Consider the following 17353-nt stretch of genomic DNA (forward strand, 5'->3'; position numbering starts at 1 on the left):
TGCATCTGTCTCTTTTCCTTCTATTTATTTGCTCTTCTCTCTGTCTGCATTGGAAGCTTCGCTTTTGCTCCATATAGCTATATGATGCTCATAGTCGAAGACTTTAGTAAGCTTAAAAAGTTTCAGAAAACGTAATCTTCAAATATTTAATTTGTTCTATTCTTCGTGATCGCGGGTCCACGTATAATACTACCGATTGACGCAGCAATACTCGAAAAATCGTTCGCTATGACGATAATTGGAACACAGCTAGGACAACGAACAGTCTTTGCGGCAACGATGCAGCTATTCGTGGTGCAATACGCAGAATTGCGAACGCGACATATTTTGTGTACACCATAGTGAAAATTTAAATTTGTTTTCACCCTATAATACACACGCGTGTTGTCACATCGGTGCACACGTCAGGCCTATCATTCTGTTCGCCTCGGTTTATTCGTCATTTTATCAGTTTTCATATGAAAAATAATTATCAAGATCGAGATATGCGTTTCCTACAAAGTTAGAAAAGTACACTAGGCATATTAGATGCAATTAACGAAACATAATATTTTATGACACAAAATATAATAGCATAGGCCTCTCAGACGTGACGTGTGTTTCGTAGAGTTAAAAAGGTATCGAATCAATTTACACGACTACCGATAACCCTGCGTTACCAGAACGATACCGAGTTTCCTAGCTTGAGCAACGTTTTTCGTTCTGAGATATCTAAGTGAATGCATATAGAAGTGATCGAATCCTGGGAGAATAACCCGAGTGTCGGTATCTGTGTTACCTTAGGACCTGGAAGTCCCGGCGTACCAGGCGGACCAATTGGTCCAGTCGATCCTGATGCTCCTTTTTCACCCGGTGGCCCAACGTCACCCGGAGATCCTTGCCTGCCTTCGTGCCCAGGAAGACCTTCGGCTCCCGGAGGACCGGGTGGCCCCGGTGGTCCAGGTTCGCCTGGCTCTCCCTGTTACGTTCCAAGAGTGTTACGTCGTTACCGCTTTCTTCCGGCGAGAGCCCTCGACAAGAGTGTCTCTCGGTACTCGTCGGCTTGTGCCACAGACGGAGAAGGAACAGGAAAGGAACATCGGAGAAAAATGTCTGGTGGTGAATATACAAAGAGGCAGACAGTAGAAGAAGAAGAAAGAGAGAGAGAGAGAGAGAGGAGAAGACGGCAGATAGAGAAAAAAGACAAACGGGAGGAACAGGATCGTGGACAGAGAGACAGAGAGACAGAGAGACAGAGAGAAAGAGAGAGAGAGAGAGAGAAAGCGCGTGGAGAAAACTGTGCGTGTATTATATCGTATACCTTTAATTTATATTTTCGAATTTATGCTCGGAAGTTACAAGATATAAAATACCCTTGAGATACGAACGTAATTATCGGCAACCCCCGTGGCTTGTAATATCGGGTCAATAAAGATATTTCGGCGTACGTATAATGGTACAGAGTCAATATAACGGAGGATTGTATTTGTAAGGAAGATTCGCTTTGAAGTATCGAAGTGGAGGTTCAACTTGTAAGATCAAAAATTGCTAACTATACGATATACGCATACTTGGATATGGTATTTTAATGTCCATTTTATGTGCAGTATTAAAATCATGACTAAGTAATGTACGTAAGTAATAAAAGATCGTACGACAAAGAGTTCAGCATTAACTTACGATATAGTGAGAATCTCGACAGCGAACTATTATTGAATCTTCAATTAGTGCAAAGAAAAAGAGCATTAGGTACTATTTTGATACGAATGCTATGATGTACATAGAAAATGATATATTTAAATGGTTGCTTAATAAGAAAAAAAGATGTCGAAATGGGTGACGTTTAAGCTTCTTAGAGCACACTTTGCAAGCGAGAAATACCTTTATGACGTAAGGAGCAGTATCTTCCTCAAAGATAAACTCATCAAAACTTATTGAAACTTTCACTCCGCGCGACATATTTGCAGATAAATGCTGTTCAAAGTAAAGCTTATACCAATGATTCGATAAGATGGCAGAAGAAGAATTCTTTTAGTTTAAACCCGTTTAATTTATCCCTTCCTCTGTTTGAAGATTTTTCTAAAGCTGGCCGTATTGAAAAAATGGCATATATATTTATATATCATTCGTAAAATTCAATTACGTTCCACGCATAGTTTTAGGTTCCGAGAGCATCATGCATAAGTCAGGTAATATCAAACGAAAACAGATGCAAGTAAACTTATGTACTAAAATTCGGTGAAAGTTTCTAAAGAATATCTTTGTTTCCATTTGGTATTGATACATCGAATGTAGCATAAGCACTAAACGGTCTTTAAATTCGTATCGTAAACGATATACAGAAATACGAGAAAGCTAATATAATCTATTTTAATAATTCTAACTATGTGCATAAGTAGTGTACATCTTCTTTGAATTAGTATATAATATACGTATATATACAAAATATTAAAGATTCGTCTTAGATCGTAATTGATTCTACCATAAGATGAATCTTATAATTTTAACTTATTATCGTCATACGTTTTAATCGCAAACTAAATTCCAATTGCAACTGTTCATAAATTAAATTACTTTACGCGTAAGTCCGGTCGCTTACTTTTGAACGCTGGTGTACCTACGTACACACATGTATTGTATACACACGCATTCATACATATACCTATGCAGACGATTTGATACATTCATCTAATGAAATATATGGCGTACACGTTGTACTACATTCTTAAAAACTTACGGTCGTAATAAAATTCATAAAACAGGAAAAAAAAGAACATGCAATACACGCACGTGCGCGCACTTTCGTTCGTACAAGTGCGTTGTTGAATTTGCGTGACATATTGGAGGTAAAATGACATGCAGAGAGAACAGGACCGTGTTTTCTTCTTTACAATTCGATTCAATTCTTCGTTACAATTTCCTATTTCTATACATGTATATAGGCTACGTTTATGGTAGTACAACCACTCATGGAGAATCGAGTGAGTCTACGTGCAAAAATGGATCGAAAATACGCAATAAAATCTTTTAGCGAAAAATTTCATTTTCTGAAAAATTAAATTTATAAATTACTCAGGTATGCACGTGTGCACCTGATATGTACATATGTACATTAAAAGAAGAGATTTAAGCAGGCATGCGTACCGGAAAGATGTTCGAACTCGATCAATTTCCCGATTCTTTTTCCATTCGATTTCATTTTTACATATGTAGAAACAAAATATTCTTGGTTGTATCACTCATTTCAAGGTATCCTACACGACGTATATGTATCAAGATGGTTGGAAATTTTTGTGCACATTTTATTTGGTTCACCCTTGAAAATCGTTTTAATTGCATTTCTATAATCGTTCTTATTTTATCACTATATTTGTGTTAAAAATGCAGCGTCGTATTAACGTTTGACTCTGTTAACCCTCTCACGATTACGAATTATTGCGCTTCCATTGCTATCGTAGTTCGCTTCTGTTACTTCTAATTTTTAGCTTCATGCTTGAAACAAATTTTCCAATTAAAAAGTGATCCAGCTAATCGGTTAATTCCGCTTGTAACAATATTGAATTTTGAAATGTTCAAAAAATGTTTAATATGTTAACGTTAATGCATTAAAATTTGTCTACCGTATTATTCGTTTATGAATTGGAACTGTTCTCAGCGGCAAAACGCAAAATATCCCAATATCAAAAAGTAAGAACCACTCACTTATGTAATACAAGCAGTTCAACATTTATTTCGCTACTTCATTAACAATAATCTTAAAATGCGCACGCATCTGTTATGTAACTGGTAACATAAAAGGATAATTTCAAGTAATCGTAATATAATATTCGATGAAAGTTTGCAATGAAAAACAACAGATCTATTGTACTTTTGTTATTACTTACTCTCGTCGCAATCCAGCTAGCGAATGATTCTAAATTAAATTCTTAGCAAATGTATACGATAAAAGTATTTCCTACACGGCCCTGAGGAAGAAGGTATAAAAGAATGAAACTTGGTATGTAAGTTTTAAAATAAGAAGGTGCAAAGTAAATTGTATGTCTTTGTAAGACGAACGATCATAAAGGAAAATTTTAATACGTTTCATCCGCCTTTAAAGGTACTGCTCTCAAAACTTCCTTTACGTACGTTATTGTTCGATTCACCAGGCAAACGAGGTTCCTATGTAAAAATAAAGTATTCGAAGCAAAGTTGCTTTCTTGCGTTGTTCGTTTCGATGCTTCTTGAATTTTATATTTAAGCAAAATCTTCTCTACCTTTTTCTCTATATCGAATGTACAGAGCGCAACAGATCGTATTCGTTCTCCCGCGAGAACGATATATTTGTTAATTGAGCACATTGGCAAGCTGAAGAAATGTATGGAGAATTTGTTGCGTGAAAAATACGAAATCGAATGCCTGGAGAATCGATGACAAGAAAAGGACAAGGAAGGGGGAGGGGCTCCCAAAGAGCAGGCGCACTTACTTTCAGTTGTATGATGGTCTGCGCTGAGATATTATGCCCTTGCTCCTGAAGTCCCTAGAAGTAGGTCAACACTACGGGTAAAAACCAAATCGCTACCAGACGAAAACATAGGGGTAACGGGGGTGAGTAGGAAAACCTAAAATGGATTTTTTGGGATATCTCGTTTTCTCATTGCTCTTCCGTATCCAAGACATGCCCAGAGATATACCTAAATACTGTAACTTAAAGTAAATACCATTACCAACCAAAAACCAAATACGACAAAATGCGAGGATCGCTCTTTCAAGTGGAAGAATAAGCGCTTCGATATAAAGCGATGAAATGTATCGAGAAACGAAATACGATTTCGCGACGCACCAAATGGAAAAAGTTGTTTGTTGTATTTCGCGACCTAAATATAAAAGTATATATTTTCCGATATTAAAATTCTGCAAACTTTGCGTATGCCAATAATTCCGTGACACATCGTATATTGCTCAAGCATTTTCTACTTTGCTCGGTGAGAGCTATAAATCGCTAAAATCTCAGGCTCTTTTCTTCATCAACCAGCGTCAAGTAACATACAGCAATCTCCGAGTAACAGCAAAACCCCATTCTTACGTTCGAAACAACTTCTCCCTTGGTGGTATGTATATCTGTACGCTGTACTACCGAAGTAGTAATTCAAGAAAAAGAAACAAACGGAAGAAGAAACAGACGCGAAACGAGGCGCTTTTCTTCCACGTAAAAGTGTCGTCGTCGCACTTTAAACCAACGAGTGAACGCTACACCGAAAGCACCGCACGAGGCAACGACTAGAAATAGGATTGCGTCTAGGAGCGAGGACAGAAAATTCGACGGAGATAGATTTCAAACGTGGCGACGAAGTACAAGGTCTGGTAAGAAGGTAGGTTCGTGGACACGGTGAGATGGGTCGAGGACGATGGAGCGAACATGGAGGAGAACGGTAGATGGAACAGTGAGAAAGAGGCAGAGAAGAAGAAACAGAAGAGGTTACAAGAAGCGGGAGTAGCGACGACGAGAAGAGATTTCTGAACCGCAACACGAGCCGTGTTGCCTTCCGAAGAGGCCGGTTACCTTCAGAGCGACGATTTCCGCATAGCCAAGCGTCCCGCCGCGGAGCGTCGTCACCGACCTCTTTAACCCTAATCCCTGTGCATTGACCCGTAGGCGGAAAGATGGTTTATATTGTTAATCTGTATCATCGAAGATCGATACGTTGACGAGAAAAAAAAAAAAAGAAAGAAAGTGTACGTCACAGCTCGCGCCACGGAGCCATCGAGAGTCCTCTTTAACGATCTTCCGAATCGGGACGTTAACGACTTTCTAACGAGTATTTCTTTTAGTCATCGATATCGATTCATTTTTTAACAGATCGTTCACTATAACTGCATTATATTTTTTCTTGTCTTTCGCTGCACTACACGCGGGTATGGTTCGACATTTCGACATTTTTGGTAATCCGCTATTGACGAAGTCCCGAGTCTGTCGGATTAACGAAACTCTCCTGTACGTGGTTATGTAATTTAAAAGTTACGAGGCGTTAGAGAAAGAGAGAGAGAGAGAGAGTAAACGACTGCTGGATTTTAGTTTTAATAGATCATGGGAGAAAAATAATCGCTTTGTATGCAAATAGTAATTTTGTGGGTAAATACATATGTAGGATTTAATTTCCTGTAATCAATTTCAGCTCTCTGTACTCGCGTCCTCGATTAAGATCCTTGATTCGCACTTTTCATTGTTTATCGAATATCGAAATAAAAAATCCAATAAAGAGCATCGAAACACATTGCTTGGACTCTTGATCGCAACGTGGCAAATTATCAGCGAGAATCGATACGAGTCGTATTCGGCACTTTGAATCGAGAACGTAGGCTTCGGGTCTTTGATCCTTTCGTTCCTTAATCGTACAATTATAGAATTACAAATCAATCTTATTTGCAAACGATTCTTACATATTTCTAAATCTAATCATTTATTTGTACTTGTCACATGATAGACAGAGAAATTACAGACATATTATATCTGTGGTAGTTAAATAATTTGGGAATGAAAGGGTTAGATATATAAACGTATGCCTGTATATTATGCCAGTACCGGCTGCTAAACATTACCAAATGCCAATTATAGTTAAGAACGAAGCCGTTGTTCTCGATCGTCGAGCTAACGAGAAACATCGAGATTCACTGTCCACAAGTTTATGTAACATTTCTGGCGGAAATTACCTTGATGTACGAGTACGTGTAAAACGTTGTTCCAATCGAAAAATATGCTTTCAAAAACATTATTTTTGCGAGGTCATTCTACTTGAAATTTAATTAGCAATTAAAGAAAGTACACGTAAGGAACGTCATAAAACAGTCCGCTAATACAGAAACAAGATTCGATGGATTTAATTGTATCGTTCGCGATAAGAAACGTATGCCGTAATTTTTATGTTGTCTTGATTTTTTCTCGAGTTCGACTCTGCAGAATACCGGAACGAAATAAGAAACGCGAACTTCTATTATCCGGCCATTTTGCTAATTAAATACTGTGCCTTTCGCTCATTCGTTATGGATGAGACTTCGTTATTCCCGACGTAATACAAACTCACATTAATCAGAAATAGCGAAAGCAGGAACAGTGAGAATTGAGAATCTTGTTTCGTCCTAGTGGAGGATGAACATTCCCTATTTCTCGCTATTTAATATGGATATTCGTAAAAAGAACATCGGACACAACACAACAACAAATATCTCTTTATAAAAGCAAGGCAATCTGTGTCGTATATAATCAACGATACTACAAGTCACCAACAGAAATAAACGAATATTTTCCGATTGAAACATGTCTCTTTTAGTATGCATATCACGAGGTGTGTAAATAAATTGTGCAGTCTCTGTCGAGAAAAATACATCGTTTACCCTTCGAATCGTTTCGATCCAAGCTCCGCGTATTCCTCTCATTTTCTTGCGTTAGAACTGTTACCGGTAGAAAATTTTCACGAGATTGGTTTCTAAAGAACGGGAAACGGGTAAGGAAGATCGAAAAAGAAACGATGTACTTTCGCGTTACACGTACGTCGTTTACTAGCTGCGTAATGCGCTCTCGTGCTGTTTCTCTAGACTCTAGATAACGTAGCTAGATACCTTTACTGCGGAAAAGACGTCAAAGCCCGGACTTCCCAGTTCGCCTTTCTGTCCTTTTTCTCCGGGTCGTCCCTGAAAACGAAACATACCACATTGTATTTGATGGAAAAATAACGTTGTGCCATAGCGAGACTGGAAACAAAACCATCGTCCGTTTCCACGAGTTTCGAAAACGTTTGTTTCGAATTTAGCCAACTGACTTTTATATCGTACCACCGTGAACACTCGAACGCTGTTTCTTCGCGAAACCACCAGCATTCGTTCGTGGTTGTTAGACGAATTATTTATTCTCAAAATAACGTATAATAGCGTAAAAAATATCCAATCGGGTAAATTCTACAGGTTTCTTTATTCGTCGTAACGAATCATCGTTTGAAATTCAGCTCACAAATGTATTTGGCTGCGGACTTTTACACGTCATTCTGCGTTGTTTTTTCACTTAAATGCGTTTAATTGTTTCACTGATAGCGAAATTGCATATAATTGCTTTTATGCCAGTTATTTTTTTAGGAAGAAAATGCGGCGTAATATTTTAATGGCTTTGACATTTTTTAAGCTCTGGTTTACGATATATTTGCATATAAATCGTAAATTTAACGTATGAAGCTTGTCGCGTGAAACGGGTTAATTAAGAGTTCCCATTTAATTGGCCTTTTGTGCAAAAAAATGTTACTTTCACACCGTGAAATTTGAATTGTGGAGATCCGTACTTCAATTAGAAGAGCGTATTCACGTAATTCATAATAGCGTGATCTACTTTCCTTCGAGTTTCTTAAGCTCCATGTTATTATTTATTAACATAAACGAACGCGTAAAACTAATTAAAGTATTCAAATAATATTTATCACGTTTGAGGAAGTTTGTCGATTAAAAGGTAAATCAGGCTAAAGAAAGAATAAAAGCACCAGCACCGAGTATCACGACTAAAAGTTTTTTAGCGGTATCCACTGCCGTAGTGGTCGCGGAGGTAACTTCTAATAATATTAACCCACTATTTTATGGTTTCTTCAAACAATTGCTTCGTATTCTAGATTTGAGGAAATCGATCGACTCCGACTGTCTAAAGAAACAGACCGCGTGGCGAACTAAAATGACGTATATCCAAAGCCCACTTTAAGAAGTTTAAGTTTAAGAAACCGATATCGATGAAACTCGAAGTAACATTTCGCTTCTTGGCAACAACTGCAATTTAAGAGATATCACTGTCAGGTATTCCGAATAAAATTTCGGATAATCGTTGATTCACTGCGATGCATTAAGAATGCTTTCGGATGGAACGCGACCGGGCAGCATCGTACGTAAGAGACCAGTTCTCGCGTGTAAGCCGATCGAAATTCTTTCAACCAGACCACCATCGACAGAACAAATATCGCGTGATATTTGCAATGCACTCATACCCTCGTACCTTCCATCCTCGTTTTCCTCTTTTCCTATCTATGTGTGCCTGTACATCCGTTCGTATTACCCGCCTACCAATTCACGTTTCACTCGTTTCGTTTGCTCTACGACAAAATGCACGTATAACACGTGTTTCGTACTGTTTTTGGAACGAGATGTTTCAAGTATTTACGATTACATGCCACGTATACGTCACGTTTCGAGAAACAACGATACTCTAACGATATTCTTACTATTAACTATTAACCCAAAAGTCTGTCTTTGATTCGATGAAATTTCTATTGGTTTTTTCATCGAACGAACATAGCAGAAAGTTTACTAGCAAATACATTTCAATTCAGAATTTAAAATCTACATCTTTTAATAACAAAAAAAACCGGTTTCCTTTCCCTATCAATTACGAAAATATCTTTGGCAGTATTTTAATTTAGAACTTCAGTTATTGGAATTCGTTTTACACGCGCATACGAATTAACGTATTCGCGAATAATCTTTCAACGCAGTACATTTTTCTCCTGTTTACGTTCCACGTATCAAACCGATTATTTGTTTTTCCGAAATTCCAGTGCGACCAGTTTAGTACACGTTTCAACATATTTGTAATTGCGAGCAACGTCGTTCCTCCTTTTTCTCGAATGCAAATTCGTTCCGTAACTGAATTTTAATATTATCAATCAACTCCGATATTCCAACAATTCTGCCCGAATGCATCATTTATTTCCTCCTGTCGTTGTTCTTAAAAATACACTTCCTGAAATAACGTCCGTGTAAACGATTTGGATTAGAAGATGCACGTTACACCTTGTAGGTACAACGCTCTCGTATCAAGTTGCCATTCGCGTTAGAATTCGAGTCGGGAATAATTTATTCGTCCGTACACATATTTGTATTGAATCAGCCAACAATAAACAGCGCGATTTAATCTGCAATTATATCTGCAACGTGTACAATTAACACAGAGTGCGTTACTCCTACTACCAATTATTGGCTATTAACGTCTCTTAGTTTAACCACCGATAATTCTACTATCTTCTTTTTCCATGTATAATCTATTATCTCGCTAACTGTAAATTCACCTACTCGAAGGTATGCTAGGTACATAATTATCACGTTATCGAACTGTAATTTTCTCCATAGCGAAGAAAAAACGTATTTACAGAGTCTATGTTCTTATATAGGATCCAATTAAGGAAAATACAAATATCGTATCTGCAATTCATTAACACTTATCGTATTATCCGATTTGAACAAAATAATGTTTGACTGATATTTAAACGCATAAGGATGAATTAATATTTGTACAATAACGTCGAACACTTTTGCATATCGTACGTATTATTTTATATATTTTTGCATGTACTCGTGTATATATATACACTCTGTATCCTACTGCTCTTAAGTTATGTTAATTAGATCAAACCCAATAAAAAAATCATCTACTGCAAAAGCTACACTAAAATAAGTAGGTTATTCGTGCACTTACCGGCTCACCTTTTGGTCCATCTAACCCAATAGGTCCCTGAAAGAACACGCTAGTAAGTTTGAATAGTCGATCGAACGGCGAAGAAAGATGAAAAATCAAAAGGCTGCTGGCACCTTTCGAAAAATAAAATCATTCCTTGCGATATAATGTACGTATGCGAGCATACGACAGATAGAAGGAACATCGAGTGTTGTAGAACATCGAAATGCTTTCAGATACGACGTTTATTTTACGACACCTAGGATTCCATATATCTATTAAAATTATATTATACCAGCACATTTCGATGTGCTTCTATAAGGATAGTGGACGTAATTTCAATTTACAAATACAATAATTTTGTAATTCTCATTTAGAAGATACAGGAAACCACGCGTTTTATGGTTCCTTTATCATCGTATTCGTATCCATGTCGACGATACACGTCGTCACTTTTCACATAACAAACTGACATTCCAAAAATCGCGTACCTCTGTAATTTTTTTTTTTTTTTTTTTTTTTTGGTTTACTTCAAACAAACTGCTATTTTTTCACACAGAACTTTTACTTCAGTCGACGTTACGGCGAAACGTCATATCTGAAAGCAAATGTCAAACTTCAATTTCACGATCAGTATATGTATGGGCGTAAAAAATTGAGACTGTGGAGAAAAGTGTAAAAAAGGGTATTGCTCAAAAATTTAGGAAAAAAGCGCAAATTTAACGAACAAAAGATCACAGAGACGAGAGAGTGAGAGAGAGAAAGAGAGAGAGAGATAAACAAAAAGGCTACATGAAACACATTAATTCAAAATATGATTTAGTTGGTGTTACGTGCATACGTGAAAGACGGTAAATGGAGTATACAAAAGGCGACACGAAAGAGAGAGAAAGAGCGAAAGAGAAAAAGAAAAAAAAAAGAAAGCAGACAGACAAAGTGATAGAAGAATGGAAAGAAAATAAAAAATAATATACCGGAAAACCGTTCTTGCCCGGCGTCCCGGCCACACCCTGTAAGAAGGGGTATAAAAAATTAAAAACTCGTTTACAGGGGACAAGGGTTAAGTGCTCTCGCGTTCATGCAAAAAGCAATTTATTCCGCTGACCAATCGTGTCCGCGGTTATCGTGATGTACATAATGTTAAGGGCCATACTACACCGATAATTATTCCAACCAATTAGATATTCTCATGGCGGCCAACTACCACACGAGTATGTACTTTGGTTATCAAAACTTCGGCCGATCGCGGGTCAACTTCGGTGACACGCTTGCTATACCGGTCTTTCGTGCAACGATCAATAACTTCATCCACACGATGAAACATAACACTTCGAGTGAATTTCGTTTAAACTGATTTTTCTCCATTACTCCAACGATCCTCGACGTTATCCGCTAATAAATAGTTCCAGCAATTTAAAAAAAAACAGAAACAACCTTCTTGCTTTCCAAACCAATATATCTTCTCACTCGTGGACTAATCGTTCTTTTTTTGGATCTTTAATCTTCGGCTAATCTTTTTTCCCTATCGATACAACGACCACTCTCTTAACGAGTAGTAAAATATTGGCGAAATATATCTCTGTCACGTGCTGCATATTTATTCAAAGTGCAAAAAATTGGAAATAAAAATTCCGTCGCAGCGAGAATATTTTTCTAAACGATTGCCCGCTGACAAAAATAACCGCCAAATATTTGACGATCTTGACGAAAAGCGACATTCATTGTCCAACTTTTTTAACTTTATGGCGTTCAAAACCTTAATATAATTAAACGTCGAGTGTCGCGTTCCTTTGTAACAGGAATGAAGGATGCGTACGTTCGTCGAAAAATACTTTCGTACATACAGTGTGTGCCAGCAGTTATGAATTCGAGGAGACTACGAATATGTATCGTTAGCAAACTACGTCATGCTTTTCCGCTGCACTCTAAAAACACGCACACTCCACGTGCGATCACGACGGGTGCGCTACGGGAAAATAAGGACAAAAAAAAAAAGGGGGGGGGGGATTGAAGCGAACGGAGGAACGGATCTACTCACCTGCGGGCCTGGTTCCCCGGGGTCACCTTTTTTCCCTTTTTTCCCCCTTTTTCCAGGAGGACCTGGCTCACCGGGAGGACCTATAACAGGAACAAACAATAAATCGATACCTCGCGACGCACTTGAACGAAAAAGCAGCAGGGCGAGGACAGGAGGGTAGAAATGAGTTTTCGGCGCTGCGAGCGAAACGTGGTCCCGTGAAAGACCCGACAACGACGGCGACCACGTTAACGACGGCCACGCAAAGACCCAAAGGGGGATAAAAAGGCAGGCCGTCTCTCTTCCCGATCGAACTCGAAACGAAGTTACTTGCCCGCTCCACGTCCCGCGTTAAGGATATTTTCGAAAATTCTCGTCAACGTGTCGTACACGGTTATGCAACACGCAATCAATCGATCCTCGGGGCTACGTGCGCAATTTCGACGAACGTTTTAGGTTTCTGTCGCTGCGTCTGTCGGGTAATAAGGTTTTCCGTAACCGCATTCCCGTGTAAAGCGTTCCATAATGCGCGATAGATACAGTGTCGCTGAGAAATTGTATCTACCGGATTTCCATCGTTTTTCCATTATGGTACGGAAATCGTTTTCTTTTCGTTACTTCCCTCGCCGTTTACCTCGCTACTTTGTTACTTCAATAAATAGTTCTTTTATTTTACAATACGAAAAACTTTAAGCACTAATTATGGATAAAACTACGACGAGTTAAAATAGCGAAAATCCAACATTCTTCGCAATTATCGATGCGATTGAATCTCAAAACGGTGAAACGGGAAAAGGGCGAGAAACGTGGTCGATCGGGAATTCAACTTTTATTTATCTTCTCTATTAGGAGAACGTCGTACGCGTTATCCTAATTTCCGACAGGAAGCAGGGAACGTTCTCTCGTGGAATAATCGAATCCACGTATATTCTCGGACTGCTTCCACTAGTTCGGACATTTGCTCAAAGTCGGAACGTTTTGCTCTTCTTTCGTTCGTCGATTTGCACGTGATGGGCGATGATATTCCGAACACGACCACCAAGAAAACGAAACGGAACGAACGCAACGGGGTTGGGCACGAGAACAAAAACAAAAGGGGGAGGAATAGGGTGGAGGTTGGAATGAACGATATTAGTCGGGCATGAACTAACTTTTCGTGAAGTTTTTTACAATCCAGGACACGAATATAAATCTCCACGCCAGCTGACGAGAACCAGAGATGAAATAAGAAACGTGCTAACAAGGAAAGTTCGAGGGTCGATATCGGCAGATATTGAGGAAACTTGAAAATAATTCCCCGGCGAGGTCGAGATCTACGAAAAAAGACTCGCCAAACATTTTCTGCTAGCAACACAGTTTTATCGCGCTCTGTAAATATAGCGTATAAATAGATTTTAAGGAAAAAGCACAGTAAGGACGTTGATCCGAGTCATATGTCGAGTTGTGATTCGTAGGAAGCCGATAAATTTTGCAAAGAACCGCTGGTTTTTTTGAAACAGTAGTTATCATATCACGACATTTTAGAGATTTTTATATTATCGAACGAAAGAATTGTTTTTATTAGTTTTCGATGATCGTGGTATTGAAATGGTAAATTATGTAAGTGGCAAAGAATAAAGTGCGGCTTTTGTAGTGTGAAAGAACGTAAATTCTAGCTATCATTTATTCTCCCTCTAAATCTGTAGAGGTTGCGACCGTCGAGAGTCAATAGCATTCGAATGATAAATGCCGCAAATAAAAAAATTAAGAGAAACGCGATTTGCAGTTCTATCGGAAATCTTCGTTTCTGACACATACGCCGTTTACCATTTCAACCCTTTAATTAATATCTACGCGTCGCGTTGGTACGAAATCACTCTCTAATCCCAGTTAAGCTGGCTAAAAAACAGCCGTGTATCATAGCTGCTACGTTCGCTCGGATTTATTTCTCACCAGCAGCTGTTCGTGCTTTTATCATCGTTATTCCCGACAAGTACAACCTTTAAGTATTTCCTTCTTTCCTCTCTCTCTCTCTCTGAAAAAAAAGAAGAAAAAAAGAGACAAGAACAAGAAAAAGGAAGAAGTAAAAAGAGAAAAGAAAATAAAGGCAAAAGAAGAAGTTAAAAAGGGAGATGATATGTCGGCGCGCGGAACACATCCACCTATCATAGGATTATCATCAACGCAGAGAGGGCAATGAAGACATCTGTTTCATACTCTCTGCTATTACGAACATGGTAGAGCAACGGGAGAAATAAGAAGACCGCGAAAGCGCAAGACGACAGGGATTTTAAGCTAGGGAATAGCAGAGGGTGGAACAAGGACAAAAAGATGGAGTAAGTAGCTTGTGACGCAGATGACACAACTAAGAGAGTCAAGGCAATCCGATCGCTGTACTCGAAGAGAAATGAACTAAGCCAAACTAATTGAAAGAGGTTAAAAAAGAAGAATATAAAAGGTCCAATCGTATATCAACTATTTTTCTTCCTTTTCTCTATATATGCCGTTCGCGATGGTTGCTCCCATTCCCTTTCTCAAACGTTCCTTTACCTATGTATCTCGGCTCTGGCTAGTTCTTGATGTAGCCAGAAGTTTTCTTCTCCTTAGAGTTCTCGTCAAACCACAAATGACGAGCAGAAGCACAAAGTATACTCTCCGTGAATTCCGGCAAGTAACGAGGAAAGTTGTAGGAAAAAGGGGAACAGTCAAGGGGAACAGCCTTGATCGTTCTTCTCCTCTATGTACATATATGTATGTATGTATATTAGTAGTATTCCGAGTTTCTCCGTTCGCCGTGTGCTCGCTTTTGTGCGACTACTATTTCCGGTTTAAAGATCGTGCTTTACGAAGAAGACGGATCGGTCTCCGCGGTGCAAGTGGGACGAGTAGTATGTCCGGAGCGGTAGTCCGAGTCTACGGGGGATACTAGAAGGAAAAACATAGGTGGGTTAAGTGAGTCGGAGGAGGACGAAAAGGAGGAAGAAACCTTGTAGTCTAGACGCGACGAAAATACTCGTCCCGCTTGGAGGTGTGCAATAAAACTGCGCTTTGCACCTCCGTTTTGCTCGGCTGGGACGGTTGTTCCCGTAGGAACGTTTCTCGCGGTAGGGGAACTCGGCCGACCCCTCGGTGAAAGTCTTTCGCGCGAATAAGAACGAGATTAACGCGACGCTTTGGCAACGTTCCGAGGGCAAGGGACTAAGGCGAGCAGGCAGTCGCTCCACCAACTTAACGACACTTCGTTTTCGTTTACAGAATAGCTTCAGGCGACCGGAAAATGAGCGACCGATACAAAGAACCTTTTACGGCCAGATATCCGACCATGCTTTTGGGAAACGAACGGTCTGGCATATTGATCGTTACTCACTTACCACGAAATTAGCCTTATTTCCTTATTACTCGTCTCGCGGGCTCGCCAATCTCTTCTACGACTGGCTACCGCCTTTACGTTTCAGACTCAAGTTTCGCGTGTAACCAAAGCGTCTTCTCTAATATGTCTGATATTTCCGATACGAAATTCAACTAGTAACGGTTATCTTATTTGTTGTTTACTAACTAGATGAAATCTACTATTAAGTATCGTATCTTAAGTCGTACGAACACCTCGAGAAACAGCATCCTCTCGCTTTCCCTCTCGTATTTGTTTTCGCATTAAGTGGTTTTTCACATTTCAGAGAACAACGGTATTTTTAAATGTAAAGCTTGCAGTTCAATTTTCAAAATACAAAAAGGTAATCCACAACACGGATGATCCGATTTCGGCGAATTGAGATTCTGCTACAGTGCATTCTATAACTCTAACGAGTATTCGATGCGAAATTGAATAGAAATGTTTATTTCATAAAGTAACGTTGTTCGAGTTTCTAAAGCGTTATAGCTCGTTCTATGCACGATTATAATTAAAAGAACGTGGTTTATGAAATAATTTCCTCGTTAGCGATATTATATTCTATGGTTTAATTTAATGCAGTACTTTCACTTGTACGTCGCGATAGATTTTTTTTACTTTTTCGTTTTTTAGCTCTCAAGTGGCATCTTGGCGCTTTGAAAATTTGTACAATCGACCAAATTCCAGTAGGCTTTTATCTTTCTCAACCAAAGGTGTTCCGTTGAAAAGAAAAAAAATGACAAATGTTTGTAAATTTATTTATAGAGTATACGCGAGTATAAACATTCGTCTCTGTGGTTAAATTTACGACTTTGACGAGAGTTTATCGCAGAATTGTGTTTTTGCACTAAAATAGTGTAATATTCGTTTTACCATGGAGAAAGAAAAGTTGGAAAAATCTATACAGCAAACAGAATCGTATTTCACGTTTGCTTCAAAATTGTCCCGGAAGTGCAACTGCCGTTTTTCATTGGACGAATCGATAGTCTAGCATTTTTGTTTAATATATCGTCAGTCGAATATTCGTTGTCTAATTACAGTTTTACGCGTCCGCGTTCATTGAAATTTGATAAATATCGTACTTTATTAAACTACCTGCGAAATATACGAGAGTTTTATATATTACCTTTTATTCACTTCCAATATGTTTAATTAAAATTATACTACTCGTCAAATTGCAAAACTGTAATTCATTCCTGAAATTCTTGTAATTGATCATTTTAACGGTGATAATACATCCTCAATGAACGTGCAATATTTATCGGATACTCATTGAATACTTACAATATAACTAAGTGATTAATGGCTAAATCGATTGGATATTCATAAAATGGCTAAATGATTAACGATTAACCCGATTAATATTTGAGAGAGAGAGAGAGAGAGAGAGGGAGAGAGAGAGGAGAGAATATTTGAGAATATTTAAAAATATATAGAAAGTGTTTTGTGCGTACTGTTGTTTATCTTGTGGACACCGTATGAATTTCCAAGCGTTTATAAATACGTATAATGATAGTACACAACGTGTATTAAT

The 17353-nt window shown here is 38.5% G+C and overlaps 1 protein-coding gene across 13 annotated transcripts in view; it reads right to left on the minus strand.

The window, feature by feature from the left end:
• The window catches only part of LOC117160512 (uncharacterized), a 120483-nt gene that overhangs the window by 23218 nt on the left and 79912 nt on the right, over positions 1–17353 (minus strand). For 8 of the 13 annotated variants that reach the window (XM_076624893.1, XM_076624892.1, XM_076624888.1 and 5 more), the window contains exons 2-8: positions 12474–12553; positions 11410–11445; positions 10457–10492; positions 7576–7647; positions 5522–5596; positions 4445–4498; positions 779–958 (exon numbers count right to left, since the gene is read on the minus strand). In XM_076624893.1, the coding sequence (XP_076481008.1) occupies positions 779–958; positions 4445–4498; positions 5522–5596; positions 7576–7647; positions 10457–10492; positions 11410–11445; positions 12474–12553 (533 nt within the window). The remainder of the gene's footprint in view (positions 1–778; positions 959–4444; positions 4499–5521; positions 5597–7575; positions 7648–10456; positions 10493–11409; positions 11446–12473; positions 12554–17353) is intronic. The other 5 variants (XM_033341294.2, XM_033341298.2, XM_033341297.2 and 2 more) reach the window with 5 other exon arrangements.

The sequence above is a fragment of the Bombus vancouverensis genome, chromosome 15, assembly GCF_051014615.1.
Source record: "Bombus vancouverensis nearcticus chromosome 15, iyBomVanc1_principal, whole genome shotgun sequence".
In the NCBI taxonomy this organism is placed as follows: Eukaryota; Metazoa; Arthropoda; class Insecta; order Hymenoptera; family Apidae; genus Bombus; species Bombus vancouverensis.